The sequence below is a fragment of the Ailuropoda melanoleuca genome, chromosome 1 (genome assembly GCF_002007445.2).
Source record: "Ailuropoda melanoleuca isolate Jingjing chromosome 1, ASM200744v2, whole genome shotgun sequence".
In the NCBI taxonomy this organism is placed as follows: Eukaryota; Metazoa; Chordata; class Mammalia; order Carnivora; family Ursidae; genus Ailuropoda; species Ailuropoda melanoleuca.
Window position 1 is genome coordinate 4,450,870 of NC_048218.1, and position 17,288 is coordinate 4,468,157.

Sequence of the window (17,288 nt, forward strand, 5' to 3'; positions counted from 1 at the left end):
TGTCCCGGACAGTCTCGAGACAGGATGGGGAGAGGGGCCACATGTGCCAGCCGCTCTGCTAGATGCATACTCTCTTCTCTCCACCTGGCTTTCCTCACTTGAAATCTTTTTTTTTTTTTTAAGATTTTATTTATTTATTTGACAGAGATAGAGCCAGCCAGCGAGAGAGGGAACACAAAGCAGGGGGAGTGGGAGAGGAAGAAGCAGGCTCATAGCGGAGGAGCCTGACGTGGGGCTCGATCCCAGAACGCCGGGATCACGCCCTGAGCCGAAGGCAGACGCTTAACCACTGAGCCACCCAGGCGCCCCTCCTCACTTGAAATCTTAAAGAGGATCCTTGCGCGCTCACGGATGCACTGTGTCCTAGTGTTGGTGAGCAGCACTTCCCTCCGCCAGTCCCCTCCCCAAGAACACCCGGGGTGTCTCCAATTGTTGCCTGTGCAGGTGGCATCACGGTAATAGCCTTGAGGATGCTTTTCACAGTCTTCCCCGATGTAACTTTGTGTAAACACCCAGAAGTGGATTTGTGAGTCACAGGAGAGACACACATGTGATTTCACGAGACATTTCCAAACTCCCCTCCGTAGCCTTTGTATGATGGGATAACATTTGAGTAGAACTTTCCCTTGTCCTGCAACTCCCTTCAAACACACTCTGTAAATTGTTCTTCCCCATCCCTGAATGAAATCTTGAGCAAAGACTGTATTTTTCCAAAAGCTTTGTGGTAATTCATTCATTTCTAGGCATTAGAAGTCCGGTCCCATCTAAAGACAAAGCTTAAGCTCGAAACTTCTATGTGGCATCCAATACCACGGGCCCACCTCGGGCTCAGAAATCTGCAGTGGGGAAGGGGAGCCATGGTGGGATTTATTTCTGTTTCCCCACCTGGCTCACAACAATGCCTGGAACAGGAGGGAAGGAAGGGTTGGAGGGAAGAACGGGCGCATCTGATGTCATGACTGGAACGTTCCGGGTGTGTCTGATGCCTACACACTCAACCTTCCTCTCTGGGCTATTCAGTAGGCTCCTCAGAGCCCCGGTCTCCTCCCCACCCCCATTCCCACCACGCCGAGCTCCCACCTGTACTTCCTGGTGTGGACAAAACCACGGCCCGCCTGCTGGACACGGACGCTCCCTCCTTGGTCTCTAGAACCTGACAGTCTAGTCCGGAGGTCAGCACACTTCTGTACAGAGACGGATAGTGAATATCCTAGACTCTGGCAATAGGGACTCTATCTCGACTCTGCCGCTGTNACCTGCTGGACACGGATGCTCCCTCCTTGGTCTCTAGAACCTGACAGTCTAGTCCGGAGGTCAGCACACTTCTTCTGTACAGAGACGGATAGTGAATATCCTAGACTCTGGCAATAGGGACTCTATCTCGACTCTGCCGCTGTGGCATGAAAGCACACAGACAAAAGGTCAACCGCCAATACGAATGGCTGCATTCCCAATCAAACCTTACGGAAACAGGCAGACGTGGCCCACGGGGCTTAGTCTGCTGGCCCCGGTCTACCCCGTGCAAACTCCTCCCGGTGGTCATCTCCTGTGGGGTCCCTTTGGTGATGGCCAAAGCCTACATCCCTGTAACAGGGTCCCAACACGGTGCGCACTGGACATAAGCGTCTTGCCAACAACAGCAACAAAGACACTAATGGAAAGACTTCTTAACTTGTCCTCCTCTTCCTGGGAGATTTCAAGGAGAAAAGAATAACAAAGTATCTTAAAGTATTATTGTAATTATTAAGCTATTTTCTTCCCTGAAAGTGACAATGGCACATCTTTTGGAATGTTTTTGGCTACGAGTAAAAGCTAGGTTTCGAGAGGCTCAAACAAGCAGGGTTTCTTCTCCACATCGACAGGCGTCTGGGGACACTTGGTATCACAGCAGCACCTCAGAGAAAATCAGCATCAAATCACTGCTACTCCCCCCACCTGTCTCTCAAAGTCAGAAGCCGGCTCCCTGTTGACGGCCTTCACCTGCATCAAAAGCAGGAAAGAGCAGAAAGCATCACCCCAGCCACACCCGCCACTTTTATCTGGAGAAATAAGCTTCCCTGAAATCCTCCAGGAGACCCCAGTTTAGGTTCCCCTGGCCACGGCCGCACGCGCAGTTACAAAGGCCGCTGCAGGGAAAAGCTCCAGGCCGGAGAGGAGAGGGCCGAGAAGGTGTTTCGTTCAATCACCCAACTGAGAGCATCTGCCACGGGTCAGGTGACCCAGTCACCATGACTGCCACGTTTCAAAACCTAAGCGCACACATAAATAAAGAAAGTACTCTCGGGGCCCCTGGCTGGCTCAGGGGGTTAGCATTTGACTCCTGACAGCTCAGGTGTCCATCTCGGGCACAAGATCAAGCCCCCCATTGGGCTCCATGCTCAGTGGGGAGTCTGCTGGAGATTCTCTCCCTCTGCTCCTCCCCACCACTCTCTCTCTAAAATAATAAATAAATAAATCTTTAAAAAAAAATACACTCTATATTCGGCCTATGCACAGCCCTCTACTTGGCCCTTTAAGGCTTCCTTTTTATTTATTTAAAAAAAAAATTTTTTTTAAAGTAGTCTCCACGCCCAACGTGGGGTTTGAACTCACGACCCGGAGATCAAGAATCACTTGTTCTACTGCCTGAGCCAGCCAGGCACCCCCAAGACTTCCTTTTCAAACATGAACAGCCAGCCAATAATCACCGGACATTTGCGGAAGGACTAGTGTGAGACACAGACCAGACAACCAGACGAAGACCCCAAGAGAAGGACTCGGGGCCAAAAAAGAAAAGGCAGGAAGCCGAAAGAAAATTTTCAAAAAAAAAAAAAACCCAAAAAACAAAAAAAAGTAAGGTACTTCCTCAGAGAAATAGAAGACACGCAATTCTGAAACAAGAATAAAGTACAACCGTAAAAAGGAACGTTCAGAGAAAAAGAAAGCGCTCTTGAAAATTAAAGTGAAAGTGGCAGAAATGAACAGAGTAAACCCCAAGGACCAAGCGATGGGAAATAGGAGATCCTAACTAGAGGGCCAACACCAGATAACAAGAAGTCCAAAAAGAGAACATTTTACTAGAAAGTTTCTCAGAATTCAACATCCTGAGCTAGACTGAAAAGACCAAGTGCCCAACATTAAAAAAAAAAAAAAAAAGCCATACTGAGACGTATTGTCACGAGATTGCAGAACACCAGCTCTAAGAATGCGGCATATCCTGTGTCCCTGACAGCTCGTGATCATACATGGTTCACACATAAGGCATCAGAAACCACAAGGGCATGGGGTTTATCCAGAGCATCAGTGCATAAGAGAACACTAAACTCTGCAGGATGCAGGGGGATGCCCTCTGGCCCTGGGGTCTGCACGCACTCCTGGAGTGGGGATCTGAGCTCGTCCAGACCCAAGGAGCCACAGGAAGTGTGTGCCCCTGACTGGGCCACCTGCCAGGAGCCCCACGCACAGCTCTGCTGAAGCTGGGGTGCAGCATGAGGCCAGGATTTGAGGTTGGGCAACCCCCTGCCTCCCCCCTCCCCGGAGGCCTGAACACAAACACTAGGATGTGTCAATTCTCCGGCCGGCAGCATGGCTCATAAACCCGGGACAGCGAGGTGTGTGTTCACAGCCACTGGGATAAGCAGCTCCAAGCGGGGCACCAGCTCGGGTGTGCAGGGGACGGGGAGGATGGTCCTCGGGCACACGGGCTCCACCCTCTATCAAGAGCCCAGCACGAGGCCCGCAACCCGACCAGCCCACAGTCTCTCCTGTTTGGGTGCTACGAACAAGGAGGTGGGGTCCCAGAAAGTACCATGTCCCACAGGGTTAAGAAGCCAAAATGCACGTATGTGTACCGACCAAAGGGCGAGAGAAAGCATCTTATCTATTTCTGAAATGAGTGTATACTTAGGAATAAGCACACAACTGGATGATAAATTCTTAGGCATCAGGAAGCTTGTGGATCACATGTGAGTGTCGGTGGGTCAGGGACCTGGCCCGTCCTACACTCGTTGTCACCTCGCGCTGCACTGCTCTCGGGCATCGCAAGGCACCAGGCACGCAAGAGATGTTGAAAGTCTTAGGTTCAGAGCACTCGATCTTCAAAGGAGGTTTTGTGGTTGTTTTTAACCTCAAACATCATCTCCCTTTGAACCCCAACCATTTTCTCTTGCTCAGTGCCCACATGCTCTTCTGGAAAAAAGTTCAAAGTACATATATCAATGAGAAGTACACTCTGGACTGACTCACGGAGGCTTTTGTGAGTTAGATTCTAGATCACTCTAGGGAGTTAGGATTTTAAAGTATAGAGCTTTAAAAATAAATAAATAAAGTAGAGCTTTAAAACTGTTTTGTGAAAGGCCGAAATGAGGCTCTCAAATACATTCAGTGACAGAGAGCGTTCCTTCTTTCATTGCTCAAATATTAGCCTAACCTGGGCCAGCCACAGTTCCAGGAGGGCTGCGGCGGCCGCAGCCCAGCCGACTCTGTGCTGAGCCAACAGTTCTGCGCATCTGACCCTCGAGCCTCCAAACGCACCCCCCTGCGACTCTGCCGGACGGCGTTCTCTAACCAGCCAGAGGACCCCAAACACTGAAGGTGAGTCCACTCCGGAGCAGCCTCAGCCCACACCTGGCAGGAGCGGGGCTAAGGGTGGAGGGGAATCCCCATGCCCCTGCCCTTCAGCTGGGACCACTGAGTCTGTCTGGCATCCTCTCTCAGCGGTCCTCAGGGGGCTCGCACCCCACCGCCCACAGCTGCACCCTCTCCTGATTACATGCTTCCCTTCCCTTCTCACTTCTCCACTCCCTACACACAGTTCCTGAGATCACCTCCCAAATAAAATGCCCACTCACACGCTTGTCTCAGTTTCTGGGGAACCTGACCAAAGACACTGTTAGAAAACAGGCAATGGTCTCCTGGCTCCCCAGCTCCCCTGGGCACGCTGAGCTTAATTTTCCTTTTTGATTCAGAAACTCCTGGCTAACCATACTCAGCTCCCTTCCCCCAAGTCTTCACTCCCTACACACACACACACACACACACACACACACACACACACAGAGCCTTTGTAAGGACTTTGTTCTAATAAAATCTAACCCCAAAGCACAATTTTAAGAGAGAGGAAAAAGGAGCTGCTTCCAAAGCCCGCATGTCGTTGGCGCGCACGTGCACTCATGTCGTGTGCCCCCGTCCCCCCGGGGTACAGGTGTAGACTTCACCTGCCTGGCTTCACCCGGGAACCTGGTTCTCCCCAACCTCTCAAGGCTGGGTCTTGCTAAGCTGCTGGTCAGAGACGAACTAACCCTAGAGGGAGAGATGTCCTCCAACGCCAGGCTGGAGCAGTCTGTTCTGACCTGTGCCCATTTCCAGGTTGGACCGTCTCGGCAATTACCGGAAATTCTGTGTACTGTCTTACAGTCTGTCTTGCTAACAGGCACAACACGTTCTGGAAAATCAAGGACCATCTCTGTCCTTGTTGACTGATGGTGCAGCCCAGGGCTTAGAACAGGGCCTGGCACACAGCAGGTGCTCAATAAAGATGCTGAACGCGAAGAACCACGATGCTGGAACAAGACAGGGCTGTCAAGATCAGGGGCGATCCGCAGGTGTCACAGCTGCCACCCCCTGCTCGTGCCCACCTCACTGCTCCAGGCCAGCCGACTTGGCATGTGGTTTCCAGGATCTCTCACCTTTGGTACTGCTGACATTTGAGACCGATAATTATTTGTTCTGGGGGGCTGTCCTGGGCCTTGCAGGGTGTTGACCAGTACCCCGGCTTCCACTGGAAGCCAGTGGCACCACCCAACTTGTAACCAAAAACATCTCAAGAGAGGGCCCTCTGTCCCCTGGCTAGGGCACAACTTCTGGGGACAGAAAACGTCTGCATTAGACCTACTTGCTGCCCTGGGTAAAAGCTCTCTTCCCACCCCCACTCGAGAGGACCAGGAGGCAGAAAAACCAACACTATCACATTTCCTTTCCGCTTAAACAAAAATAACCACCATCCCACTAAGGGGCGGGGCACCAAAACAAATCTGTTACTGGAACCATTGGTAACAACTCCTGATTTGTCCTGCCCTCTTCCAGAGCCAGTGCACTTTCTAGAGCCGTCCTCCCCCACACTGCTCTGCGGCCCCAGATCCACAAAGCAACAGTAACAGCCAGCAACAAGGTAGCCACGGGACGGGCACCGCGCCCCCCAAACCAGATGTCTACTGAACCCACTCATTTAAAAAGTAGCACTTGTGTGTACACATTTTTTTACTTTCATTTCCTTTTCCTACTAACTCATTTTTATTGATTTACAAATTATTGCTCTGTGACAGAAGGAAATTAAAAAAGGACACCGTCAGCACACACGTCTTTAGAACACTCCCCCTGGAGAAAACGCTCGCCACGTTCCCAACCTTGCCGAACACAAAGAAGGTTTTGGAACACAATCTGCTGAAGGTAGAGGTTTGCTAAACCCGCAGAGGAAACGCCAACCAAACATCAACATTTGGGAAGATAAAAGAACCTACCCATGCCATGCAGGGAACCACCACGCAGAGGAGAAGCTGGCCTCTCTCGTGGCTCGAAAACAGCATGGGCTGGGGCAAGCGACCGCTTAAGGCGGACCAGGAGGACATGGTAAAATGCAGATGCTCAGGCCCGGGGCAGACTGCCTCACCCAGTACATCTGGCCTGGATCCTGGGATGCTATTTTTAACCAGCTCTACCAGGGGCTCTCAGTGGCCACAACGGCGGCCCTTGTCCCCAAACCCAGCTGGCCTGGGAAGGAGCACGCACCCTCCTCTGCCCCTCCCCCCACCCCAGGGCACTGAGCCAGATTCTGCATTTTACAGATGTCCCGGTGACTCACCTGCACACAGCGGCTGAAAATCAGAGCTTTTGAAAGCACTCAGAACTAACCCAGATTATAACTGTTGAGTGTTCGAGTCCTCAAAGGGATCACAGGTCACCTGGTCAAATCTCCTAATTTACAGCTGAGGAACTGGGGCGCCAAGAGGTTCTCCCACACCAAGCACTCGGCAAGCAGCACCTCTGGGACCAGCACCCAAACACCCAATTCCCAAATGTCTGCACTTCTGCCCACATCCCAGCAACCTGTCCAACTGGAAGAAGCTTAGGGTCTCCAGGGGGCAGCCTGATGTCATGGAAAGGGCTCTGGATGCCCACTGAGGCTTCTGGAATCCACACCCACCTTCCCCAAGCACAGCTTCCCTTCCCGCAAGCATCCTGGTTGTCCCAGGAAAAATTCTGCTACCTGGAAAAATTTTGATTCAATACGTTCCACCTTCTTCCCACCACAGTGCCACTTTCTGAGGGGCTGGCATGTGGGCTGCGTTTCGGGATTTTGTGGGCTTTTGTTTGTTTTGTATCAGGCAGGGGTTTTGCATGGCTCGCAAACCGAAGTACTCCCCTGCCCACCGCCTGTAAGGCCATTTATCTGGCACGGGCTTCGGAGGGGCTCCGCGGTGGGAGCACGAGCCTGGTCGCAGCAAGGCCAAGCATAAATCCTCCCGCTGGGCCGTTCTCGGTCTAGTGTGAAATGGAAGGAGAGAGGTTTCCCTCTGCCCTTTACGGCTCCCCGGAATGATGAAGCTGGCCCAGGGCAGCACCCGCTTTACTCTTCAGACAGTCCTCTTTATCTTCCTAAAACGGCAATGCTGAGATCGTGTATTTCCAAGTACGGGTACATGAGGCTCCGTGTAATAAAAATCCAAAAACATCCAACCTGAGACCCGCGTTGGCTAGCATGCATTAACTCGTAAACCTCCTCGTTTTGTTTCTTGAATGTGGTTACACCAGTTTCATCTCTTTAACGTGGTTACACCAAGAGTATATTTTTTTCCTCTTTGAGAATTCCAAGAGCAAAAAAGCAACCGAGTAGCAACCGGCAAAAAACCAAATTGTCCGTTTGGACCAGAAGGGGACAAAGGGGCGCCAAGTGACAGCCAATCCATCGGTGCCTCACACACACATTCTCCAAGGCTCGGGAAACTAGCCCAGAATATGGGGTACACACCCTTACTCCCATTTCACCCATAAATACATATACACGAAGTCACAGAAGGCGAGCGGGGCCATCCACCTGCCTCACGGCTGCGTTCTGTTTTCCAGATAGTATCCACCGTTGCTAACGTACAATAAACCCCAGCGTCAGCATCAAGCCCAGGCTGGGCAAGAAGAACCAATTGAGCAGAGGAATCCAGGACATAGGGCAATGGAGCCAAGCATGAGCAGAAGCCCACCTGCCAGTTGTGAAGGGAGGCTCTTAGGTTGGAGGCAGACGTGCCCCTCATCACCCTGGACCCACCACCTATGCCTGCTGCACCTGCCTGGGGCTGGGCAAAAGTCAGCAGCCACCAACCCCCACCTTCAGCCTAGGTGGACCCAAAGGCTTCACCTGCTCCATTCTGTGTCTGAGCTATAAAATAAGCCCCAAGGCATGCTGCCAGGCACCAGCGGGAAGGGAAAACGCAGCCTTGCAACGTCTGTCCTCGGGTCCAACATGGCCTGTACTACCACGTGCAAAAATCACTCCTTGCAAGAGCCAACCTTAACACCCCGCTCTGGGTTTTTAGTTAGGAGGGGTGAGCAGCGTTCTAGGAGGAAACAGAAAGCCTAGAGGAGGTTATGCCCACCTGTCGTCAACAAAGGAAATCAGAAGTCAAGAAAGCACTGGACAGGACAGGAAGAAGTATTTTTGATCCAATATATTCAATAAAGAGGGGTGACGGATGCCTCACAGTCTTTATTTTCTTTTTAAAGATTTTATTTATTTGAGACAGAGTGCAAGCGGGGAGAAGGGGCAGAGGGAGAAGCGGGCTCCGTGTTGAGTGGAGATCCCGACGCAGGATCCTGGGATCAGACCTTAACCGGCTGAGACGCTCAGGCGCCCGCCTTCCAGAGTCTTTAAAAGAAGTTTTCCAGCCTTCTATCGCTTTGTTGTGCCCAGCATGAGTATTTGTTAGTCGTGGGCATTAAAACACCGGTGATCCGAGCTTACACAAGCCAACTCCGCTCAAGTTAGGCAGTGATTCCAGCAATTCGAGAATTTGTGCAACGTGACAAGAAAGGTCGAAACAATGTTAAGCAATTACCCTCTAGTAAGGAAACGGACGCGGAAATACAGAGAAGAATCCGACACCCTCCCTTCCTCCTTCTCCGGCCCTGTCCCCGAGCGCACGGGCTAGCTGCAGGCTCCACGTTCACACGGCACCAAAACCACCATCTGCTACTCCCTTTAATGAAAATTATCCTTGACTTCCAAATTAAAATTACTGGCAATTAAAAGATGGGATAGAATGAAAGAAAAGAAAATCCACAGAAAGATAAACTAAGAATGAACTTGGGGGGGCGCCTGGGTGGCACAGCAGTTGAGCGTCTGCCTTCGGCTCAGGGCGTGGATCCCGGCGTTATGGGATCGAGCCCCACATCAGGCTCTTCTGCTATGAGCCTGCTTCTTCCTCTCCCACTCCCCCCGCTTGTGTTCCCTCTCTCGCTGGCTGTCTCTATCTCTGTCGAATAAATAAATAAAATCTTAAAAAAAAAAAAAAAAGAATGAACTTGGGGATGAAAACTGTAGTCCCCCACAAAAAAATAGGTTGACATTCGGGGCGCCTGGGTGGCTCGGTCGGTTAAGCGTCCGAATGTTGGTTTCTCCTCAGGTCATGATCTCAGGGTTGTGAGATAGAGCCCCACGTCGGGCTCATTGTGGAATGTGTTTGAGATTCTCTCTCCTTCTCTTTCTCTAAAATAATTTTTTTTTTTAAGATTTGTTTATTTGAGAGGGAAGGAGTGCAGGGGCAGAAGGAGAGGGAATCTCAAGCAGACTCCCCGCTGAGCAGGGAGCCTGACACGGGGCTCCATCACAGGACCCTGAGATCATGACCTGAGCAGAAACCAAGAGTCAGATGCGTAACTGACTGAGCCACCCAGGCGCCCCCAATATAAATACATTTTTTTTAAAAGATATGTGGAAATCCTAAACCCTATCTTTACAGTTGTAATGAAGCTAAGTGGAGGTCAGAACAGACCAGGGTGAACCCTGATCCAATGACTGGTGTCATTTTAAGAAGCAAATTTGGACCTGAGACACACAGGGGGTTATTTCATTTGAAGACAGACACAGAGATTGGAGAGATGCAGCCTAGAGCCAAGAACAGGGAGGACTGGGGGCAGCCACCAGAAGCTGGGAGAGGCGGGGGAGGGAACAGGGCCCTGGCAACACCGTCCTCTGGATGACTGACCTCCAGACCTGCGAGAGAACATATTTCTGTTGTTTAAGCCACCTAGTTTGTGGTGATCTGTGACAGCAGCCGCAGGAACCTAAAAACTCAAAAGATCACCAACCGATAAGGGAAGGGCAGCACAGTGCGGCTGGTCACCTGTGTAATGCCACCAGCATCCCGGATGCTTCCGGCCACACCCAAGTCCTCCACAGGTGAATGAAAATGGGTATTTTTTTAAGTCTGCGTGCACAAGGGGAGCAGCAGGGAAGTGCTCAGACCGCAGGACAGAACTGGGCAGACCCCACTGACGGATACCCCAGCTCTGCCACTCACCAGGGGGACCTCAGACAGATTACTGGGCCTCTCCACACCTCGCTCTCTCCATCTGATAATTAAGTCGAGTAACTTCTATGTCCTTCCCAGGGCTGTTTGGATGGTGCCCACCATCCAGTGAGCCTGAAATACAGGTCAGCTAGTAATATTAACAGTTGTTAGCGACTTCTCAGACCGTCCCTCTAAGCTGTTTTGAGCAGATGCCTCAGCCTGGCCTTTCTGCCTTCCGAGGAGGACCTGGATCTTGAATTCTTCCACTAGAGCTCAGGGCTGGAGGGAACCTCGCTTTGCCTTTTCTGTTCTTCGAACCCCAGAAATCTCTTTCTTTCCCATTGTCCTTAATATTTACCATCTCACTGCGTTCCAACAAATTTATTCTTGGTGCCCATCGCCTTCCTTCTTCCAGCCTCGCCTGCAGTGAGCTTCATGTAATTTAGGGACACTGGATTGCTTATTCTAAAAAAGACAAACTCCTAAATTGCATATATTTGGCACATAGCTTCAATCCAAAGTCTTCCAAACAATTGTGTACTAAGAAGTGGTAAGCCAATGCGCCATGATTAAAATGTGAGTCCCCAAAATAATTTCTTAGCTCCTTACATTTGAATGTTTAAATATGAAAATCATGTTGCTGTCTGTTTCACCCGTATTAGCGGAGACGACAGAAACATCTTTCACCAGAAACCCCTAAGGCCTGTTTGAGGCCATTACAAGGTATAGAGCTGCAGACCCTTAGAACCTCCAGTTGGATTTATTGCGTCGGGGTGAAAGCCTTTTTTTAAAATAATGGAAATTGCTATAATTATAATCACTTTAGAACACCATTATTAATAATAATAAGAACAAATTGCATGGTTCAAGCAGCGGCTGGTTCTCTACTGTTCGGAAGAAGTCAGGTGACGGTATCAAACACCTGGCACTCATCTCCATGCCAACGTGGTCCTGCTCTCGCACGGGCTTTGGGGCAGATGCCTGTGATGTCTTCAACGGTGGCAGGAACAACAACGGACCCCCAGCTCTTGATGAAAGCATTCGGGAAACGAGCACTTGTGCAACGGGGGGCTTTCCTGTGGGACCTGGCTGGACCTCCCTGTTGGCTCCTGTTGACCTCCCTCCCCCCCATGCATACCTGGATCCAACTATCGAGTAGGTCACCCCGAAGGGAGGGAAAGGGTGAGGGGACAGCAAGGGGCTGGAGTCCATTTCTGGTCACCCATTAAGTCCCTAACACCTTGGGCTTTTAAGGTCCAGGGACCTCTGGCTAGACGGGGTAGGTGAAGGCCAAATCTTTTTTTCAAAAAGGGAAAAACTGGGGTGCCTGGGTGGCTCAGTTGGTTTAGCGTCTGCCTGAGCGACCTGGCTCAGGTCATGATCTCAGGGTCCTGGGGTGGAGTCCCCCTGCATCGGGCTCCCTGCTCAGCAGGGAGTCTGATTCTCCCTCTCCCTGCCGCTCCCCCTGCTTGTGCTCTCTGTCAAATAAATAAATAAATAAATAAATAAATAAAATCTTAAAAAGAAAAAAGAAAAGAGAAAAAGGAGAAAAAGAAAAGGAAGCAGGAAGGAAAGGGAGCGGGTAGGCATGTGCCCAGTGGTTCAGAACTTGGCTTCCAGAGTCTAGCCACCGGGATTGGATTGCTGGCTCTCCCTCTTTCTTGTCCTGTTTCCTGGACCATTCAACCTCTCCAAGCTTGTTTTCCCATCCCCTAAATGGGTATCAGAACCGTGAGGTGGTCGCGAGGAGCCCCCTAGGAGAACACACACATGGAGCACGCGGCACGGTGCTTGCCAGGAGCGGAGCACTCCACACGGTCAGGGACTATCACTTCTCCAAAAATTCTTGGTTATTTAATGCCTGAATTTACAATTTCATTTTTCTCTCCACCTAAGCAAGTTTTATTTTAGGCTGAGGAGAATCAGCAGAGAATAAATGCATAACTCTTGGCCATTAATAGAGCAGGAAACCTTACTCCAAGTTCAGAAGTCACCCCAGGGCCTGCTGCAAACACCTTGCTAGTGGCCAGAGACATTTCAGGAGAAGCCAGGGAAGAAATGAATCCCAGTGCACTTGTCACTAACCCTAAGAGTTTATAGTAGGCCTTTGGAAAGATCCTGCACACGGATTTTGCTATAAAACAGCTTATTACGAAATCAGGCCAAGAAGGAGGAACAGAATATTTCATTCCCCATCAAATGTAAAATTTAAATCTGGATTGTTAAAAACAGCCTTCCCTGGAAACATACTCATCTTTAACTGAGAAATAACCTTGAAAGAACGACTTCCTCGGCCAAGGTAAAGATTCAAGCACTCGGCATTCAATACGATCCTGTTAATTAAGCTTCATCATTTTAAAATAAAGGTCACTGGGATGCCTGGCTGGCTGAGCTGGTAGGGCACGCAACTCTCGATCTCCAGGAGGTGAGTTCAAGCCCCACGGAGGGCCCAGAGCTTACTTAAAATAATAATAAAATAAAGGTCATTGGATTAATTAATAAAGAAAAGCTATTATTTATGAAGGCTTTTTTTTTTTGAAAGCCCAAGAGAAATCTTCCCTGACCCCCCTCCCTGGTGTTTCTGGAGGCTTTTTTTTCCCCCCTTCCCGTCCTCTCTGGAGGGAGACAGACATCAAGGACCCCTTTTATCACAGCACTTAAACTGCCCAAATCTTTACTTTAGTACAAAGACTTCCCTTCCACTAAAAAATTAACACGAACACCTCCCCACAAGGCACATAGTTTACAAACGGACAGTCATTTCCTGTTCCGAAAAGATCAGCCTTAGGCCACAAAAGAGGCTCATCCGCAAAATCTTGGGAAATCCTGGGAAGGCAAAAAGTACAAGGTTCTCACCAGCAGCGCGTGTCCTCACGTGGTGGCTCTTACCAGCACCCACACCTCTGTCCAAGTTAAGCTCCCTCAGCTGACGCCCTCCCCCTCCCTGCCCACCATCCATCCACCCGGGAAGACCAAAGACAAGGCTTAGCGGAAAGCCAACCAGAGCTAAAGTTTCGAGCAGAACACATTTCTGAAGGTTTTTTTTTTTAAAGCTAATTAAGCAAGTATAGAAGTTACTCAGAGTTTCTTTTTTTAAAAGAATTAGCATGGCGCGTCTTTCCTCTTAAGAAAGTCTTGAATAATTAGAATTACACCAAAGTCATGAGTACGTTCTATTTATGGGGGAATCGTAGCTGAATTGAAACTCAAATGACAATGTTAAAAATAAAAACAAAGCATCTTGGGACTGTACTCAATTGATAAGAAAAACCTGACTTCGAGTCACACTTAGATTAGGTAAACCTGGAAAGAGGGGGCGGGCCCAATCAACTCCGGGAATTCTGTTTCTCTTAAGATTACTGAGCCGGGGGCCATCAGTGTCGTGCTACAAAAAGTGCTAATAAATGAAAATCAGATTAAGATAAAAAGAAGGCTGTTTGGTTTGATTTGTATTTGGTCATCGGGAGGCCACTCCGGCCCCGGAAGCCCTGCTCAGCCCGTATTTTCCCGCAGGAGCTCCACTGCATTTAGTACATTCCACACACACGTGTGCAGACGCTGGCTCCGTGCGGAGAGGCTGGGCGGCTGGGCGGGCGGGAGGAAGCCGACGAGCCAACTCCGGGGAGAGGAGAGCTGCACGGCGGCCACGCGGCCCCCACCGCCCGCAGCCAGCGAGCCTCCGCCGCCTGGGCTGCTCGGCAGAGCTGGCGCACAGATCCCTCTCCAGGCACTGCGCCTCCGGAGCCGGCCACCAGCCCCCGTCGCAATGAGACAGCATGGGGGGGGGGGGAACGGGCACCGAAAGTGAGCCCACAGTAGCCACAGCATCGCGCCCAAGGCCCACGGTGCCGGCTCCCCGCTCGCCAGAAGGGCTGCCCGTTGGAGGCGCTCGCCGCCCGGCTGCTTGGAGGGGAGGACGAACAAGTTCTTAAACACTCGCGCACACCCTCGGCTGCGCCCCGGGCAGGACGGCCGGCGCTCCACGTCCCCAGGGCGCGCGCCCCGCTCCCGGCCCGGCGGGGCCCCTCGGCGTACCCCCACTCTGCTCTGCCGGCGTGTTGTTGGGGGCGACGCTAAACCGCCCGCAGGCACCGCCGGGCGCCCCCCCCAAACCCCGGAAAACCCGAGGCTGCAGCCTGGGGGACGGCAGGGGTGGTGGGGAACGGGTACACTGGGCGAGCGAGCGCCCGCCAACCTACCTTTTGCGGGGGGGTTCCGATCAGCATCTCCAGGTAGTAGCCACGGCCAGAGTCCCCCTGCAGGTTGTCCACCATGGCCAAGAAGTTGGCGGCGCCGCCGGCGGGCGGCGGCGGCTGGGAGGAGCGCCGCGGGAGGAGGACCGGGGAAGCGGGAGGAGGCGCCGGAGCCGGAGCCGCCCCAGCCCGCGCCGCCAACTTGAGCAAGTTGGTCGCCGCTGCCCCCTCTGGCGGGCGGCGGCTGCCCCGCAGGGGCCGGGCCCCTCCCCCGCGGCCAAGGTCACAGCGGAGCGCGGGGTCCGCTGGAGCGCACCCGGCGCGCCCTACCCACTCTCTCGCTGGTCTCGGGCCGCGCCTCTTCCCCGGGAAACTCGAGTCCCGAATTTCCTCGGAAAGCGCCCCGCTGCTACGGCCAACGGATGTGACGAGGCTCATCTGATACCAGGGGGAAAGTTTCGGGAACCCTTAAAGGGGCAGCGAGGGCCTGAACTGGCCCGGTGGCCTGGCGCGCGAGGGGGCCCCGCAGCGGTGGGGGGTGACTTGAGGGTCGGAGAGGAGAGGAGAGGATCGTCTGAGAGCCGCGGGCATCACCAGGAGTCAGCGCCTCCCCTCGCTAAGTTCATCCCTGCCGCACTTAAGCCCACGGGAGTCTGGCTGCCTCTCTGGGTATTTCTCGTGCGCTGAACCCCCGCCCCCACCCCACTTCTGGCTCATTCCCTCTCCCCTATCCCCACTTCGGCCCCTGGCTGCTGGGGGGAGGCAGGGAGAGCGTGAGAGCTTTGGAGACCTCTCCCTAGAAATCTTGGGGGGGGGCGTTGGCTGCCTTTGCTGCCGCCCGGGGCCTCGGCTCCCCCAGGCGCCCACCGTTACCGCCAGGGAGGTGGTGTCCGCTGCTGGCTTGAGCTTGGTCTCCTCCGCCCCACGCTCGTCCGTAATGCAGATAGAAGCTGCCGGGAGCTGCTCCTTCACCTCCCCCAGGACTCCCTCAGTCCACCGAGCAAGTTGCAGTCACGATGCAAGAATCAGGGCCGCCAAGTCTGCACCGCTGCCTTCCGTCCCTCCCCTCCCCCTCCGCCAGCCCTTGGCGGATTATCTAATTAGTACTTGTTTAGCGGTGGACGCCAGGACCAAAGTAGCTCGGTGGTGCAACCAAGGAGGGTTATTTTATTTAAGGTACTAAACGCAGGGGGGACAGTTGCACCGGCTAAAACCCATCGATTTCTACTGAAACGAGGAGCACAAAAATCTTTCTACCTCCTCCAGCTGAATTATGCTGGCTGTTTTAACAAACAAACAAACCCATCTTCAAACAGTGGGAAGGTTGGAGCAAAGCTTCACTCCTCCCTGTGATTTCCAGCTACTTCTGTTCAAGATTTGATTTTTATTCCTGTCTTCTCAATTTTAGAATTAAATCTAACTCTGCAAGAGACCCATATGTCAGAGATCTTCAGTTGTGTATATAAGCATCACATTTTCCCCAAACTATATCCCAACTTTAACAAATCCCCAGCCTCAAAAAGAAAGGCCTAGTTGGGCCCGTGATATAACCTAAATTGATATCCCCATAAATCTGCATAGTAATTCCAGAGATATTATATTCATATATTCACATTTCAAATTCAAGGTTATAGAGGAAGTATAATTTTTAAAGAATGATTATTTATACTCCTTAGTGTCCAGTCTTGAGGGGTTCAGAAAGACGTGCAGACAGTTCTCAGAAGCACATAACCTTGTAAAAAGCACATGGAATTTATTAAAGACATTGGCATTAGGGCTACCTGACGTAAAGTTCAACATTAGAGACATTTGCTCTAATAATTAAAAACCACGAGGGAAAATGTTAAAAATCGAGTCTAATTAAGGTTTGTCCTTCGTGGAATTCCTGACTCTGCCTGGTAGGAGCATTCATGAGGTTTTCATTTTGCAAGGGCGAGTTCAGGTTTACAGGAAAACAGATGCATTAAGATAGAGTCACAGAAGAGCTCATGCAGTTTTAATGGATGGCAGAGCTGTCACATCAGAAAATATTGTGGGCTGAAATGACAGCATCTGATGACGGTCCCCTTGGCCATCTCTGTTTTAGGAATGGTCTCGGGGTTCTTGACCCCTCCTCAGAACGATGGCGCTGGCTGGGTCTGGGAAACAATTATTTCACCTGCCAGGTGTTCTCACTGAATCTCCATGGGGCAGCCCTCTCGGAACACTGCATTATAGCTCTTTATTTCCTTCCAGAGGCACTTCTCCCAGAAAGAAGCCACTTCCCGCAACATGGGTGAGCAGGGGGAGAAGGTGGACCCCTCACGTCCCTGCAGCACCCCCGCATCTTCTTCAAACTGCCCCATTCCCCCTCCACGTACTGAGAACCCCGCCACACACTTCCTGGGGCCACTCAGAAAAACCACGGCCAAAAGTGAGACTGGCCCATCCTCCTTGTAAAGAGCAAACGTCCTCACCAAGAACTGCCCCAGACAGCATAAGGTGAGGACTGGTCTCACCCACTTGTCCAAGGAGCCAACCAGGGATTCCTTCCAGAAGTATGTGGTGCTTGGCCAGG

The 17,288-nt window shown here is 51.7% G+C and overlaps 1 protein-coding gene across 1 annotated transcript in view; it reads right to left on the reverse strand.

Annotated features, from left to right (window-relative positions):
* BACE2 (beta-secretase 2) overlaps positions 1-15,741 on the reverse strand; it is an 82,319-nt gene extending 66,578 nt beyond the window's left edge. The window contains exons 1-2 of the mRNA XM_034655463.1: positions 15,599-15,741; positions 14,738-15,169 (exon numbers count right to left, since the gene is read on the reverse strand). Of these exons, the coding sequence (XP_034511354.1) occupies positions 14,738-15,169 (432 nt within the window). The 5' untranslated portion in view covers positions 15,599-15,741. The remainder of the gene's footprint in view (positions 1-14,737; positions 15,170-15,598) is intronic.
* Between the last annotated feature and the right edge of the window lie 1,547 nt (positions 15,742-17,288).